The following is a 17,972-nucleotide window of genomic DNA, read 5'->3' as shown; positions in this document are numbered from 1 at the left end:
CAAGGCAGAGAGGTGTGTGTAAGGTGTGTGACAGTGCTCTGGGAAGCATCTTCAGTGTGTTTTTCATATGCCAAAAAAGCTTGTGCATGTCAACAGTCTTACCACTGTAAATTTTGCTAGCATGTTGATTCTGGAAAATACATTTTGTGCACAGTTTTTTGAAAAAGCCTTTCCTCTCTAATAACACCTGCAAAACTTGTGACCATTTAGTGTCCATGAAATGCTAAATGACGTATTGGGCTAAGCCAAGTTACACAGTGACTGTCAGAAAAAGCAGCATCACAGCTGTCATCCCTCCAAAGTTAGAAAAGTTCCCAAGCAGTGTGCCCATCAAAAGAGATCTGTTTCTTCCTTTTGAGATCAATTTCAGAGCATCGTCAAAGAATTTTTTTTAGGGCAGTTTATGTGCTGGAATCAGTTTAATATGCATTTTAAGATAAAGAGGTTGTTAATCTTCGGAGATACCAGTGCAATGATTCTGGCAAATGTTTTTCTTCCTCCACTCAGAAGTCTTTATTGACTTTTTTTTTTATAAAACTTCAGCCTCATTTTGTAGCTGTTGGGCTTTTTTAAATTTTTTTTTTCCCTGAGTTCTTTTTTAATGTAGGGTTTTTCTTATTCTGAAATCTTTATTCTTTTTGTCAGTTAGAGTGAAGGAATGCATGATTTGAGGGGTGGAATTTATAATCATGATAAGATGTACACTGTGAGAGAAAGTAGAAATATCTAAAGTAGATGACATTGTCAGCAGATATCTGAGAGCTGTCACACTTAAGATTTGTGAAATCATTTTTATTTCTTAACTCTTGTTGTGAAAAAGCTTTTGCAATTCCTTTTCCAATAATATAAAACGATAGTATTATAAATTGCAATGTTATAAAAGTAAATTTTTAAATCCTTGATGCCTTACTTAGTTTGTAGACAGAAAGATATTACTTCTGAAGTTGTATTCAGAATGCTGAAGGAGTGTGTAGGCTCTGGGATACTGATATACAGGCCACCACTTATCCCCTGTGATGAATCCTTCAAGAAAACTGATACAAAATAGTCATTGTATTAATAGGTCAGAGAGTCACTGCATCCGTATGTTTATATGTGGCAATTTTCATCACATAATTTAATGAAATACTACAAGAAAGTATATTTTGAGTTTGTGGAAAAGGTTAAAAAGGTGTCGTTTCTTTGGAGAATTTTCCTTTCTTGTGTAAGGAATATGAATACTACAAAAGCTACATCGGCTCTCTTCTTGGCTATCAAAAATATTTCAAATTACTCTTTTAAAATTAGTATTACATTTACAGATGTAACCAGCATGTTCACTGAGGAGAAAAAAAAAAGTATGTGAGAAAGACACACATTTGAACAAAAAAACAAACATGCACACACGTGATTAAGGGTAATAATGCAAGAGTTGACTTGTTAGGTTCCTCTTCCAATCAGTTTAGTGACTCTGAGCTCCTTGAGCCTGCATCCTTGCCATTTCCCCAGTCTCTGCCTATGGTTTCCTCTTTGTCCCCACTTATTAAGATTTAGGCCATCTGTGAGTCTTCTTACGAGAAACAGACCTTTTCGAAGTGCTATTTTGTGATGTTTGGGGTGTGAATATATGCAAAGGAAGAAGAAATGTAAAAATTAGTTGTGTCACTTCAATACATACAAAATGAATCTTCAGAAGACAAAATCTGATTGTGCATGCAACTCTTGAAGTGGGAAAAACATGTATTGCTCAACATTAGTGCTGTTTAAAATGCTTATTTAATTAAAGGCACTAGCATATGTGGTGTAATGCCATAGCATGTTATGAGTTAGGAGGAAGTTATATTTTCCCTCCTTTCATGGCTGTTGAGAATTATAAACCTTAACGAGGAAAGGAGACTTGAAAAAATAATGCAACAGTGGAAAAAAAAAGTACTTACTGTTTCCCTAATGAATAAGCAGAGATGCCTCACTTCAACAAAAAGTTACTAGCTATCCTTACAGCGTAGTTTTGCTTTTCCAGATGGAGAATTGTCAACAAGAAGGTATTTACTCTCTGGGCAGAACCAGTATTGGAGCCAGGATGTAGTTTTATTTACTCCCTTTATCTTCTTCATTGTTCTTTTAAGACATTTGCAATCTCATGTACTGTTGCAATCTGTTTAGCTATACTGAAGTCATGCTTAATAAGATGGTCTGTGCTACTTCCTTTTACTGTGTATACATGCAGTGTTTAACAAACTCCCACATGGTCATCAAATTAACCTCAAACGTTAAGTTAACCTGAAAAGGTTGAACATATGTGGTCTTTTGGTAAAGCAAGCTAAGTTAAAAGGATCAAGGTTTATTGTAAGATTTACAGCACTTCCTGGTTTGAACTAATTCCAATTTTTTTTCCCCCTTTTCAGAAGCACTGTATCTCCTTCCATAGCAGGAAGTGAAGATCAACACAACTTTTGTGTTTCATTTCTTGTTCAGTGATCTTAGAAAAAAATCCCAATGAGATTCTATTTTAGTCAGCAGTTAATATTACCTCACACACTACTTCTGTTTCTTGCACTTTGAATTGTGTCTGGCATGAAACCTTCCTGAATCTTGTTGATGTTTTTTTCCTAAAATTAATGATTTACTGTAGTCTTAATTTTCACATTTACTTACTCTTCTTCAGTATTTGCAGCCTTGAATATTGAGGACTAGCTTGTCAGTTTGCTCAAAAATTGGCTTAGTAACAGGGCTATTGAGTATGTTCTGGGGAGAGGCCAAAAAACAAACTGGAGAAAACAGGAACATACGGGAATCTTCTTCTATAGGGGCTTCTTCTTATCATCCCTTTTTATCCTCGGGTGGAAAAATCTCACATTTTTTGTGCTTACTCAGTTGTCAGCATGCAGTCTCCATCCAATCTTATCATTTTTATCAGATTTACAATTGTTTCTGATTTCAAAGTTACATGTCAATTTTAGAAATTTGTTAAGCTAAGGACACAAATTTTCACACTAGGGAGCAAGTTAGAAGAGGATCTTGAGAGCTTGAAGGGAGTAGCTTGCAGTCATCTTCAAGGAGTTTTCTCTGCTTAACAACCACTTCAGAGTTGTGGGACAATTGGGAAAGAAATTATATTCATGATTAATCCTGTAATTTCAGATGCAAGTGGAGAATGTATTTCAAAAACAATAACTGGTACTTTTCTGGTGAAAAATTATCTTTGAGTTGTCCTGGTTTGAAACAATCTTTGTGATTTGTGAATCTCACTACTGTAATTTAACATACCTGGAGTGGTTTCTGAACATTAGGAGCTTCAGCTGGACAGTATTTACATATTTGCTCAATTGCACTAGTCACGAGTCATTCTCTGAGTCAGTTTTTTGTTTGATTTATCTGAGAAATCAGTTTAGAAGCCTACATGGTATGTATTGTACAGTTGACATGAAGTAGGTCACTGCAAAAGTAGTATCTCCTATTTATTTCCATGGAAACTACAACAGATACAAAGAGCACAATAACACTATGTGAGAGAGCAAATTCTCAGCTACAAAACAGTTTTTCAACACGCTCACCACCACTTGCTATGCATTTTCCCCAATGATGAACGCAACCCCACATGCCACACTCAAAGCAATCTGCACCAGTAGAGATGACCCATTGCTGCTGTCACTACTGCTGAAATGCACCACCCACCGTCTCACTGTGCTCACATCCACTGTTTGTTCTCCTACAACGTTCAGCAAGCATCAAAGAATGTCAATGGGTGCCATTTTTTCTTCATGGAGAAATTCATATCCACATCTTTGCTTCATGTGCACTTCCATGTCAGATGCCATTGTGTCAGAGTGCCCCTCTGCTGCCTTCTGTCACAACAACGTGTAACAGAACATTGGTGGGAAGGTTCAGCCTCCACCAACTCTACCACCAAAATCTGCCTCTCACATTATGGGCTGACAGAATAAAACAGGAGACATTACTTTTGGAGCAGCCTATATATGTGGGAGAGCTAGTTGAAGAGCTTGTTTAAATGTATCCTTTGGTTCTAGGAGCAAGAGTTCATTGCTTCTCATGCTTTGATTTGCAGGAAAGATAAAACTTGTATTTCTGTCTTCCTTTAGGTGAAGATCATAAGCGTTCACAAAATATAAGTAACTTGCTTTATGCAGTGAGTCTGTGTGGGAGAATTATTCTTTGCTAAACATTAATGACCATTTTCTCTGTTTTAGCCAAACGTTTGCCTATTTTAATCAGTTATCTAATTCCTACTGCCATTGTGCATTCAGAAGGAGTATATGAGAAAATGGATAGCAATCAGAATGTCATTTGTCTTGTGTTAAATGAAAACTAGTGTGTTGAATGAATTCAAGATACTGCAACTGTCCTTTTACATTAGAGATAATTTATCTTTCCAATACTACAAGTCATAGGCAGATTTTTGCCCTTGAAACTTAGAATGCGTCCTTCCTGGGAGCCCCAAACATGCAGCTCTCCTTTAACTATCAAACTCTCTAACTTCATCTGAGCCTCTAGGACTCCATTAGAATGTGTTCACGCATTTTAACTGAACTGTGCATGCAGTGATAACTGTCTTTGTATCATCTGCCACTGTGGTTGTCAAAGGTTGATTAAGGACTTCAGGTGCAAGTACAGGTGGTCTCTAATACCTTCCTCAGCATGAACTTTTCCCCTTTTTGTTGGAGACATTTGACCTTGGTTCCTTCTCTGTTTTTTTTCCTGACTTCCAGCTATTGAAAATTATGTTCTTTGTCTGCAAGATGAGTTGTGTTGAAAGTTTTTGCAGATGTTGGTCTGCTGATTTAACTTAGAGCCTTATTTTAGGAATACATTTCTTAAAAAATAAATGCAATAATAAGTTGTAATGCTTCAAAACAGTTTGCAGACACAACTAAGTGCCCTATGGCATGGAAAGCATCACAGAAATGGAATATAGATTGAGTCGTCTTCTAATGCGAGCAAGGTGGCAAAACATGCATTTAAAATATCCTGAAAGGAGATTACTATCTTTTTCTATGACTTGAACTGTTGAGACTTACACTGTACTACAAAGGGTCTAAATGTTTAAGTTTATATGAGGAGCTGCTTTGCTAAATTTATCTGTCTACACAATACTACTTACGCTTCATAGGAGTCCCAAGGCTAAAAGACACAGAAATTACATTAGTGGAAGCTTGGTTCACCAGCCTGAAAGTGGGACCCCTAGAGTCCTTTGTTGGACCGTTAGATACCTAGATATCACCACTGGGTAAGGAGGATTTTCACGGTGCCCTGAAGCATTTCTTTGCAGATCCTTGGACTGCAGTGGGAAGCTAAGCAAGGAGATCCCCTGCTTATATCCCATAGGCATCCTGGTCTGGTCCACACGTTCAGAAAGTGCCTCAGTCACCACACAACAGCAGATCCAGTTTACAACCTAAGCAACCAATTTATCCAGAGTTTGAAGCTCTCACAGTTACAGGAGTGCAACTTTGAAGTATTTTCCATTCTGGCATGCTTCTAGTAGGAAGCAATTTTAGAAAAAAGAAAAAAAAAAAAAAAAAGGTGTTTCTAAGTGCATCTTGTCAGATTTTCAGCCATTTGCCCAGTTTCAGGTCATCTCAGTTTAGCCTTTCTCAGTGTTACAAGAGTAACATGAAACGTTTGGAATAAGGAAAGGGCTGTAAACAGAGTAATAACAACTGTTTTCCGTGTTAGATTGCTTCCTTCTCTTGGTTAAAAAACCCTATTATTGTTACCATTTACATTTAACAACAAGAAAGCCCTGTCCTCTCTCTCAGTCCCAGGGCATGCAAACCATTGCCATCCACGTGAGCCTTATGGATGCGCCACAACACAGTCACGTTGCTGCCTTGAAGTCTCCTCCCTAAACAGTGGATTTGGTCACTCTTAAATAGATCTCATTAAAAAACAAAACCAGAACAATTTCTTTTACACAACTCTATTTTTGGTTGGAAAAAACACAGATTGTAGCTAGTACCTACAGGCAGCACCAGTACTTCAAAGACAGAAGGTATCTTTTAGAGGACAGTAGCAGTAGCTAAGCAAGTGAGAGGAGACAAAAAGGTCAGAAAACAGCAGTAAAATACCATAAAAATAAAGGAAATATAACAAAGTAGGCTTTGGGTTGCAGTTAGCCAAATCATGGAGTATCCCAGTCAGCTCCTCATCTCTACTGCCTTGTGGGAGCAAGTGGCTTCAGGGGAGCTATATAATATGGGAGCTGGTTCAGAAAAAGAGCTGAACCACTTCCTCAGTTTTCATTGTTGTATTTGAGCTGAAATACAATTTCTAAAAGGAAATAACCCAACTGTTTCTATCTGCACCTGTGAATCTTTAAATATCTGTTACCCAGCCCAGCTGGGTGAACTTAACTCTGGTCAGCTGGTGGGGGGGGAATCAGACAGATAGACATATACCTGGGTCCCTTTTTTTGGGCAAACTGATGATAGAGCTGGAAGTCTTTTCCTTCAGCTCAGGTACAGTATGTGTCTTGCTGGGGTTTGTTGTTTTATTTTGGTGTTTGTTTGTTTTGCTCGAAGAGCAAAACATGAAACAAACTCAACTACATCATGGTGTCTTATTGTTGGTTGAGACTAATCTATTTCTGTGCTTTTATGTAGTTGTGGTTGAGCTGTTGTGTCCTTCATTAGCTGGTAAGCTAGGAGGATTTAAAAGATATTTTTTTCCTCTTATAAAGGCATATAAAAGTGCAATATATAAATAAATATATATATATTTATATATATAAATATGCATATAAAAAGGCATATATAAGTGCAAATAACATAGAGTCTTCAGTATATCTGAAGTATAAGCTCCATCAGACTTCATAGTGCTGGAGAAGAAATTTCAATAGCTAAAGAAGTCTGAGAGCTGCTGAAAAACATCCCTAGATGCTTAGACTATTAAAAAAAGAAATGTTTTGGAGCCTTCACCCCCTTACTTTTCCCAAGTACTACTTAAAAAGTAGGTAAGAGAAATTTCTTAAACAGAAATCCAGTTTCTTGCCCTGAAACTTCTCTCAAACATATGCAGTGCAGCAAACAAACCCTAGTTGAGGAGGAGGGATGTTTTTAGTATTTTTAATGTTATTTGGATGTTCTCTTCATGTTGGAGCAGTACTTTTGGTTGTCAGTTTGTTTTATTTTTGCTGATCCTTTTGGATATCTGTAGTTGATGTCTTCAGTATTGTGCACATAGTCATCTGAAAAGGTGTAAAAACATGTTCAGCTTTGGCTCAGCCACTGTAACTTAAGGTCTAAAATAGTAGTGGTCATAGGATGTTCTGTGTTTGAGACAGGGAAAAGGAGGCTTTTGCCCAAGGGTGTGAAATCTGTCTTTGTGAAAGGACACTGCTGAATGTTTTAAAGACTGACTGGATGAGGCCTTAGTTGAAGAAGCTTTGCTTTCTCCATACTGCAACGATGACAGAGCTGCAAGTCTTTTCCTTCCACTCGGGTACAGTAAGAGCTTCTGTCTTCTTGCCTGGAGAGGGAAACATGAAGAACCTTTGATCCATTTGCCCTGTGTTTTTCACTTAGTACCAGTTCAAGAGTAAAACCCAAACTGATTGGGTGTGGATGTGGTAAGCAGCAGATGACTCTGTTTTGAGTTTGTTTGGATGGGAGCATCTTGTGAAACAGGAGAAATTGAACATCAGCTGCTGTGTGTGCAGGAGAGCTATGGTGTTTCTTATGGGATTTACTGGCTTGCAGAAATTCTGAGAAGATGAATTTAAAAAAAAAAAAAAAAAAAAAAAAAAAGGACACAGGATATAGAATACTCTGATATCCTATCAGCTCTTTTGTACCGTTTGTTGAAGTCACTGGTTTGACCTCAGGAGTTAACAAGAGTTCTTCCTACTGTTTCACTGAGAGTCTGAGGAATCTGGTTCTCATCATGTCAGCAATAAAATGGAAGAAGGATAGGAGCTACTGGCAGCCAGAAGCAGCTTTAGCAAGGCAACAAGAGGGAGAGCAGAGAGAATGGTTGAAGGCTGTGAGTAGATTGTCCCTTACTTGCATGAACATTGAGGGGTGTTAGTTCAGGTGACACACACTGTGTGTGTCAATCACCACAAGTGGAATTTGCTCTTTGGTCTTGCTTTCATCCTTCTTTATGTTTTCTTTATTATGGAAAGGACACGAAGCAGCAAACTGCTCGTCTCAGAGCAGTGTGAGGCAAGCTGCAGTCAGATGCTAACGCTAATAAACCACCCTCAGCAGAGGAGTGGTTTTGTTTTTTGAATTCACAGCCATGCCTCTGCTGTCACACCTAGGCCAAAAGTAAATACAGTGATAGTGATGGTAGCAGTACATAATGAGGAAAATGAAGGTAATACTGCTGTTGGAAAGCTTGGCCTCCACACTGCCACTCTGAACAGGCCAGGAAGCATCTTAGGAACCTGGAGAAGAAGGAAAATGCCTGTTGTTTTGGTTGATTAGAATCTCACAGACTGGCTGCTTTTTCAATCAGGTAGGGATATGTGTTTCCTGTTTGCTTCCCAGGGACTAGAAGCAGGACATAGTTACAGCTGCTGTGCGTCTTTGCAGTTGTTTATGGATTTTGTAACAGCTTTTTGTAGCCCTAGGTATATTTTTAAGTGTTTTTTTGAAGAGATCACTGAATTTTGTGTTACAGAATTATTATTTTAAAAGTACTGTGTCTACAAAATGTGAAGGTCAGATATATTGCATTTTTTAATGGAGAGTAAATGGTGTAAATTTTGTCTTTCCTGCACTGAGTACACTTAACCAAGAATATTCTGCAATAAGCACAATGGATGAGATTGTTGTATTGAGGTTTTCTTTCTTGAATGGAAATGAATTTCTGTTGAGAACCTGGAGTGGTTCTCCACTTGGTTTTTCAGAAGCGACTAGACTCCTTGTGCTCTCTGTTTTCTATTTGACTGGTGGCAAACAAGGTTTGTTTACTCTTTCCTGATGTGAAGTCTTCTATTTTTGTGAGGGTACAGTGGAACCTGATGAAGCCCAGGGGAGGGGAAGGGTTAGCAGTAGGAGAAATTAAGGTATTATTTTGTAGGGTTTTGCACCTGGGGAGGAATAACCACATGCATCAGTACAGTTTGGGGGCTGACCTGCTGGAGAGGAGCTCTGCACAGAGAAACTTTGATGTCCTGGCGGGCAACAGGTTGGCGTGAGTCAGAAGTGTGCCCTGGTGGCCAAGAAGGCCAATGGGATCTTGGGATGCATTACAAAGAGCATGGCCAGCAGGTCAAGAGAGGTGTGATCCTACCACTCTACTCTATGCTGATAAGGTCACACTTAGACTTCTGTTTTCAATTCTGGGCTTCCTGGGTCAAAAAATGACAGGCGTGTCCTAGAAGGAGTCTAGCAGAGGGCCACGAAGATGATTAAGGTCCACATGCAGTTTGTTGCAGTGTGCATTGACTTGACTGCAGAAATTCCAAAACGTGTATCAAAACCAAAACTGTCCTGACAAATAAACCGCTGGGAGGACAGTGGTAATTTTATGTGATCTGTTATGGCCATTTTGAAGCGTAATGCCACAATGGGGTTGGATTTATGAGGCATGAGTAAGACTTAAGGTTGATGGCCTACTTTGCAGGATTTTGTGTAAACTTGCCAATTTGAAATGATCTGTAACTGGGATCACCTGGTAACCAGATTCTTCATCTATTTCATTGCTAGTTACAAGTGATCCGCCAGTACTAAAGTAACTTGTTCAGAAGCACCCCAAATGGATGTTTTGGAAATGTGATGGAATGAGTGCTTTCTTTCTCTTATTTTCATCTCAGATCAAAAAGAAATTTCTCTTCTCTCTGTCCTGTTTGCTCTTTCAGGATTTTGGGGATGATTATTTCTGCAAAAGTTGTTTTCCTTTCCTTCTTTTGTAATAAATTGTTTTGCAGCCTTTATCTGTGTCCATCAGTGTTGCAGAGCATTTTATATTTGTGTTGGAACAAGTTCTCTTGCAACTTTTGACCTGAAAGATTTTCTGCTTCCTGAGTGTCTTGTTAAACTGGAAAAAATGATTGTATACTTCATGGGTCGCAAAAAGGGTTTCCGATCATTCAAAAAGTTCTATTTTATCCTTTGGCTACAAATATAGTTATGATCATGGTACAATGCTTCATTTGTTGTAATTGCTTTCTGGAGTCATGTTGTTATTTATGTTTGTGTACATGTATACTTCAGAATACAGATTATATCTGTTTTTCCTCAATTATATTTCTGTGCTGCTTTCATCACATGCTCCTATTGTCACTAGTTCCTGTTGAGTTTTCCTTTCTGCTACCACTGAACTTCACGTTTACTTCTTCTTTTTGGTTTCTATTTGCTTTTTGAGTCCCATTGCTGGTATAATGATGGGTCTCATCCTCTTGATTTTCTTTAACTTTGGTCCTAGCTTGTGTCTAATGCAAGTGGTGACCTGTTTCCACCTTTAGTGACAGTTTCCCATTTTTATCAGGCTGCAGTCTCTTGTGTACTCCATTTTGAATACTGTGGTTGACAAAGTTGGTGTGGAGTCAGTTGCCCTCCTTTCCTCATCCCCATGCAGTTGGAATTGCCGTGTTAGATTACAGACATTTCTGTGCAGGCGCTGCAGCTGTTTCTGAAGTTAAAGAGGTCAAATCTATCTTCTTTTCTGGCTTTTGCAGCTGTGAACAGACAATAACATCACCAAACTCCACAAGCTAACTCCTGCTTGGTTTGACCTGAAAATAAGTACAGCTTTTGTCTCTTTGAAATGGAAACCATGGTAAATTCTTTAGTACAGTAAAGGAGAGAGGTCTGTGATTTGTGGCAGTTTGTTTAGAATGGACACAAATAGAAAAACATAAACTGACTAAAATTCAAGAAAACCAAAGATATTCCATTTTGAAACCAGAAATTAAAACTGATGTGCAAGAGCATTCATTGGCCAAGCTTTTGTTGTATTCTTGGGGGAAGCTCTTAAGTCTTCAGTCCCAAAACTGCTTGTGTTCTTTGATGGTGTATTGTACTTCTTTAAAAATTGCAGTAGTCTTATTGCTTCTGTTTTATCTTCTGGATACCTACTGTAGGGTATGTGATCTTCATAGCTTTGATGTTTATTATCTTCTTACAGTGGAAAGTATACTTTCAAGATGTAATGTGTCAGTAGTTTTCTTTAGGATTCTTCCTGGATATATCCTCCAAAAATAAATATTGCAGGGTTCATCCTGCTAATTAAACTGCATCCTGAACCCTTTGATGTGCTCCAACAACTACTGGTGTTACAAGCATATGCTCATTTTTGTGAAACAATTATCCTCATGGGTGGTGGGGTCTGTTGCTTTTCTCAGACCATGAGTTTTGATTGCTTGTACTTGCTTAAATTTAGGTTTGCATATGATTCAGAGACTTTTTCTGATGAATTAGCATTCAAGCTGAGAACAGTTAAAGCTGTCACAAAATTGGTTGGTTTTGTTGGGTAGAGATGGGTTAACAACAAAAAATTGTATAATGGCTTTATACAAATGTGTATGTATAATGTATAAACTAACTTTTAATGCTTTGGAAGCTTTTGGTTCAAAGTAGAGGGAATTGACAATTTTTAATGCTTGATGACTTTAAAAAGAATGAAGCTTTTTTTGCATTTATTTTTTGAAAAAAAGCATCAAGGTTTAAAAGGAGAAAATGAATAGTGTTTTTTAAATAATCTGGTATGCTAAACTAGATGGTTGCTGGTGATGCATCAAATTGTTTAATGTCTTCAAAGCTCCACCCAATTATAAAGCCTGTGGTTACAGGTGTGAGCTAGGTATATTTTGTGCATGTTTGCATTAAGCTGAAGATAATTCTATAGGGATAGCTCGTCATGCTGAATAATGCAGTGCCAGCTCATTTTATTGATGTCCCTTCTGCTACATACCACACCCCAGGAAGAAGTAGGTTTAGTAGCTGTACTTCAAAATTGGTCTTAACCTTGAATATACTTTATCACAAGCACTGCTGCCATGTATCCTTCAAACTAAGGACACTCTAATTTAAATTCCTGAAGGTGAGAGGTGAAGATGTGAACTGTTGCTTAATATTGAAAGATAGTAGGATTGAAACAATGCTGTATTTGAGTTCTCTCACCCACAGTCTTTGTTACTTCCTGAGTTGTCAGGATGTAACTGAGTTTAGGAGATTTGAAGGCTAGTAGGAAGCTAAGTGGGAGCAATGAGAGCAAACACAGTCAATTCACTGAGTAGTTATTTTTCCTATTCTAATTTATGTTGATGGTTTTTTTTTTCTTCAGGGAGTAGCCAGCTTGCCACAACCTCATTACTGTGTCTTACTGAATGGATGTGGGTAATACCTTTCTGACCAGGATATAGCTCCTCTTTTGTTTGTTTTTAATCATTGAACAGAGACCAGAAAGTTTCCTTTCTGACTCTTTTCATGTTTGGAAAGCAATGACTGCTTTGTCATTGTGTCAGGCTTCTGATAGTAGGAGTTATATTTTCAAAGAGTCATGTTGCAGGTGAGACCAAACCCTTGCTGCTGTTACCAGTAACGTCTAGTCAATCCCAAGCAACGTGCCTGGCTCTCACTAGCAAATGTTTGAGACCAGCTTTGTGATGTTAAATAAGAAATGAGTGTCAGTATGCATACTTGCGTATGGTATATATTATATAGTAGGATCTAAGATTTTTTTTTTTTCCTAAACTTATGTTACAATTCAAGAGCTAGAAGTAAAGTTCTGTGACTCATGATGTCTGTCTGTGAACTAGACACCTCCACCAAGCTGGTTAGGTGACAGTGACTTGGAGACTAGACGTAGATCCTGTTTCTGACATTGCAACAAATGCTGTTACCTGATCCAAGACAGGTCACTTGCTCTGTCTCAACTTTCACGGATGTGGTGGAACCAAAAGAGTATTTACATGACTTGTGGGAGTGGTGAGAAGATTCATTCATTAATATTTTTTTTTCTCTCATCAAAATAAAATATTCTAGTAATCATTTTGTAAATTAGAGAACAGTTAAAAACATTTCTCAGGAAAGTTATTTCTTTTAAACGTCCCTTTGATTTAAAATGTTCAGTGTTACTTAGGGAACTCCTTTAGTTTGATGTCTAACAGAAAGCGACGAATCAGAGAATGCAATAGCAGAATTTAAAATAATATGCCTAAATAGTATTATTCAGGCTGTATTTTAATCTGAAGCATTGATTAAACCTATTTCTCAATAGATTTATCATAATAGGGCAGATCACCTTGTGATTATTAACAGTATGAGTGGTGAGAACAGATGTGGGACACTCCATCAAATAACCCCTACTGTGTTCTGTGGGTGGCTTGTGATTTGTTGGGTTTTGCATTTGTGGTACTGTTTGAGAGCTGGACATGCTGAAGCTAAAACTGAGCTTTTCCCATATGTGGTCTTGTGAACAGATGCAGCCATCAATCCGAGCTTTTTTATCCTCACTGTCCTCTTTCCTTGACCCCTCTTGTCAGGAAAGGGCTCTTATAACATCTTCAAGTGAAGGAAGTCAGTCTGTTTGTTTTCACGTGGTTGTTGCTGTCACTCATTCATGGTCTGACTCTTTGTAGTAGTGAGTCTGGGTTGCTGGTAGTTAACCCCAAGTGCATTCATTGTCAGGTAGTCCATCACCAGATGATTACTTCAAAGGATCAAGTGAAGCAAGGCTGAGCATTAGTATCTGAAAGATCATACAGAATATTTTAATTATTGTTTATTATTTATTGCCTTAATTTTGCGTTTTCTTTTGGATAAGATTTGTGTTTCAACTTAAAAAGTCACATTACTTGAATGCTTCCTTTTGACAGTTCCTGCTGCTTTTGGTAGAATTCTTCATAGGGAACAGGTGCTTAATGAGTTTATGACCAAGCAAAACACCCTAGTTCAGTTCTGTCAAAGACTGGGGTAAGAACTTCCTCAGCAGTGTGACACGCTTGGTCTGTTTCTGAGGGACTTCTGCCTGTGAGCTCACTACAAAATTTCCTTGTGTGGAGAAGAAATTAACTGGTGGTTAGAAAAAAAAAAAAAATGAAGATGGATTTACTGGACAGGTTTAAAACTAGTGCTCGTAAAATGAGATTTTTGACATGCCACATTTAGACTTTTTCCTTTTGATATTATCTGATCAGTACACTTGTTCCCATTTAAGTCAGCGGGTGGAATCTAACGTGTGCCAGTGCTTGATGCAGGAAGACAAAACGTGGTAAGTAACTAGCAAGTGGCTAACCAGCAGAGGACCTGATGTTGCTGAAAGGCACAGTTGCTGCACATGTAATTTGAAGAAAGGTATTGTGTCCCGAGTGCCTTGGCTTCGGCTGAAAGATACAGTTCTGCACTCTTCCTGCATGCTGAAGACGAGCTCACAGATAAATAGGTCACTGTCTGCTGAACTATTTTGCACTTAATCGATTAGGAGCAACATGACCTTAAGTTTGATCTCCTTGCTCTACAAAGATATTGCTGAATTGTGGCTGTTTCTGAAGAAATGCACAGGTGTGTTGAGTGTTTTCAATTTTTCTTAGTTGCTAGATTGCAATTCAGGCAGGATTTCAGACAGATAACATCCTACTGAGGAAAATGTGACGGTGTGATGTAGTACAAAGGCAGAAGTTGTACTCTCTTGTTTGCTGTGCATCTTATATTTAAGTACGTTTTATTGTTATGAGCTTGTGTGTGTTCTGTGCTTGTGTAAATTTGCTGTGTCCTTTTCTTTGTGGATGCGTTTCTCAGTACATCACGTGGATCCACAGAATCTGTTCCTGCGTTTCACAGAGAAAGCACTTGGTTCAGGATTCGGTCACGCAGCGATTATGGCCATCAGAAGCACTGCTAAGACTTAAGAATGTGCTGTTGTAGCCACCCTGCTGTCCCTGAATGTGGACTTTAATTTTCAGTTTGCTGCATTTCACGTAAATACCAAATATGTAACTTGCCCCAGTCCCTGTTTTTGAAGTGTGGGGGGAGGCACGGTTTCTTTCACAGGATGTCATTTGTCATCCCCTGGTTGTTGTATAGGAGGGTTAATCTCAAATACGTTGTTTCTTAAATTCCTCCAGTCAAAGCTTTCTATAGGAATCTTGTTTCTGTTAAGATATAAATGAAACAGTGGAGATATTATTTGCTGTTAATAGTGCAGCTACAGTCCATTGCAAAACTGAAAGCGTGTTTTGTGAAATAGGGACAAGCAAAAATTGCTTCCTTATTCTGGTGCTTGAATTCACATTTCCAGTTCTGTTTTCTGGTTTTGGTATGCATGACTACTGCAGAGGAATAGCAGAGAGAGCACATGGGACTAATGGACTTGTGGCTAACCTGCAGTTACTGCTTTTAAGATGTCAAATTTAAATGAAAAAGGTATGTAAAGCGTGGATCTTCTATTTCATATTGCTAATTAAATTATCAGTGAGTCTGCAAGTGCTCTGCTTCTCAGCAGCGCTTCATGTTACAATGGATAATACCTGAAGGCACACTGCTTAAGGGAATTGAATGAAGGATATCAGAAGGATGAAGCTATAGCCAGATTGAAAGTGTGGAGTGATGAAAACATTGAACACTGAACATTGTGTGCATTTCTGTATGTGCTGAGAGGGAAGGGGTAGTTCTAGGAAAATGTGTGTTATTCTATGAAAGAGGGCATTTCTGCTTTGTGTCAGATCATGGTGATACATGTGTTGTTGTGCTAGGACAATCTGTATAAATTGCCAGATTAAAAATAGAGTGCTTTAATCTCTACGTGATTATTGAGAAATAAGTTAGAAGGGCTGGTTTTAGCAATTGCCAAGACTTAATTTTCATTTTGTCTGCCACCACTTCTTGAGCATGTTCATGGTCGCCCTGTTAGAATATTTCATTCTCAGAGCTTCAGAAGGGACAGAGATGGTGTTCCTTTCTCCAGTACTCTGATTTTCCGCTCCATCCCTGTGCTCTTGCAAGGTGTATGATGCACCTTGTCTCCAGTCAGCAAAAAGGAAAGAACAAAAGCAGGGAAGAGGTCTCAGATCCTTCTGTTCCCAACCCTTGGAAATTTTCATAGTTTCTCAGGAAAAAAAATCTTTTGGGGGGAATTCCTATATGAGTATATCTCTGGAAGAGATGATAAGGAGATAAGAAAAAGGATGTACAAAATGAAAGGAGAAAATGGGTGCGAGATATTTCTGTAGGACTCAATTCTCTATTCTGCTTAAAGACTTTGCAGATACCTGTGAGCAAATCTGGTTTTCAATATGTGAATGGGGATGGAAGCACTTCTCAGCTTGTAGGCACACTGCAGAAGTAAGAGTAAGGCACGTCCCTCTCCCGGAGGGGCTGGATCCCAAAAAAAGTCCCGCTGGGAGATTCTCCTGATAATCTTTTAAGTAGGAAAAATGTGGAAAGAAGTCTTGAGTTCCAGCAGAGGTCTTCTGTGAGTGCGTGTAATTGAGAGGAGTGTCCTGAAATCTCGGCTTTTTCACTCATTTTTTTGCAGTGAAGTTGGCCTGCTTTCTGCCTCTTGAGGCAGATATGTGCATGAGAGTGTTGCACGTCTGGAAATGAGTGGTACAGGGGTGAATTCTCAGCACTTGTAGCTCGATGTTGAGAATACAGTCACAGAATGGTCTGGGAGAAGACTTATCATCGGCCATGGGTGGGAATATCTATCGCTAGATCATACAATTGATAACATACTAAAAAGCAGTCATATACTGGAGCTTATGGTGGATAATATACTATAGTGGGAAAGGATCTCTGCATCCAGCAAAGCTGTTGTTGACGTGAGACCTTTACAACCCATAGATGGTTGTGAATAGCTCTGAGGAAACAAATTATGGACTGAGTCTTCTCAGAAAGCAGTGCTACTTCATTATGACTCTGGGATGTTTTTTCTTCTCTTGTTCTTTAAAAATGTTGTTCCTTGGATTTGCTATTTCAGTTCTGTTTTCCAGAAGATTGACATATTGTACAGCAGTAGATAGATTTTTTTTTTTTTTAGCCTAGGATACGGTAGATACATCAACATAACTAAATTTTACCCTATTCTAAATTCATTTTTAAGGTCAATGTACTGAAGTTGGGACACAGTTTAGTTTGCATGAGTTCACTTGCAAGGCCATGGTATCTTTTCTGCAGGTTTTTTCACTTTCTGGATTTGTAAGGTGGGCTTGGGGACTTCCAGATTGGGAGTTCCTTCAAAATTACAGAGAAATGGAGGTTGGGTGGGATCCATGGAGACCACCTCATCCAACTTCTTGCTCAAAGTGAAATTAACATTGAAGTTGAAGTGAGTTTGTTGGAAACTTGTCTATCTGAATTTTGTGAATCTCAAAGAGTAGAGGGTGCCCAGCCTCATTTGACAGTCTGCTTGAGTGCTTGATGACCCTTGTGGTGAGTTTTTTCCCTTGTGTTCAGTTGAAGATTTCCTTGCTGCAGACTGGGACTGTTCCCTCTCATCCTTTCGCTGTGCAAAGCTTCAACAAGGACATTCTCTCCTTTCTAATAAGCATTAGTCAGGTTTAAAAATTTGTTCCAGACTTCTGTAGAGTATCGTTGCACTGTCATTGAGAATATTAAACAGGTATTTACTAGGATGTCTGGCCAGGTTTTTAAAAGTAAATACTGGTTTTAATGCTGCTGATACGGCTGGTTGGTTTTTTTGTTGTTGTTGTTTTTCTTTTGTTTGTTCTGTTTGTTTTAACTTGCATTCAGTCTCAAAGGAGCACCTTGCTGCATTTATGGATAAACGATCACTTAAAGGAGAATGCCCAATAGCAAGGATGTTCAAGATCTTTCTCCTTTGCCTCTTTACTGCACATGATGAATGGGGGACACTGCATCTCATCATTACTGCATTATCTTGGAATAAAAAGACCCTCGTGTGGTATTGATTATTGTTGTTTTCCCTCAAATGTTTCTGTAGTTCCTGTTTCTCAGGCACTTGTTTAAATATCAAATATTTAAGATTCCTTTCATTTCCAGGACATTTTGCTTCTGAATGCAGCCTTATGCATTTCTGTTCTGCACAGGAGAATCAAAGCATTTGAA

At 38.5% G+C, this 17,972-nt stretch overlaps 1 protein-coding gene across 8 annotated transcripts in view; it reads left to right on the top strand.

The window, feature by feature from the left end:
• The window catches only part of MCF2L (MCF.2 cell line derived transforming sequence like), a 146,421-nt gene that overhangs the window by 55,994 nt on the left and 72,455 nt on the right, over positions 1–17,972 (top strand). Inside the window, exon 1 of one of the 8 annotated variants that reach the window (XM_042809603.1) lies at positions 15,211–15,308. The exons of the other annotated variants lie outside the window; for them this stretch is intronic. Coding sequence (XP_042665537.1) covers positions 15,287–15,308 — 22 coding nt within the window. The 5' untranslated portion in view covers positions 15,211–15,286. Of the gene's footprint in view, positions 1–15,210; positions 15,309–17,972 lie in introns of those variants that run through there. 8 annotated transcript variants of the gene reach the window in all.

Source organism: Centrocercus urophasianus, unplaced genomic scaffold (genome assembly GCF_019232065.1).
Source record: "Centrocercus urophasianus isolate 14NV4802_14NV808 unplaced genomic scaffold, USGS_Curo_1.0 seq_12, whole genome shotgun sequence".
NCBI lineage: Eukaryota > Metazoa > Chordata > Aves > Galliformes > Phasianidae > Centrocercus > Centrocercus urophasianus.
Note: the sequence above shows the minus strand (reverse complement) of the source record. Positions and strands in the feature narration are given on the sequence as shown.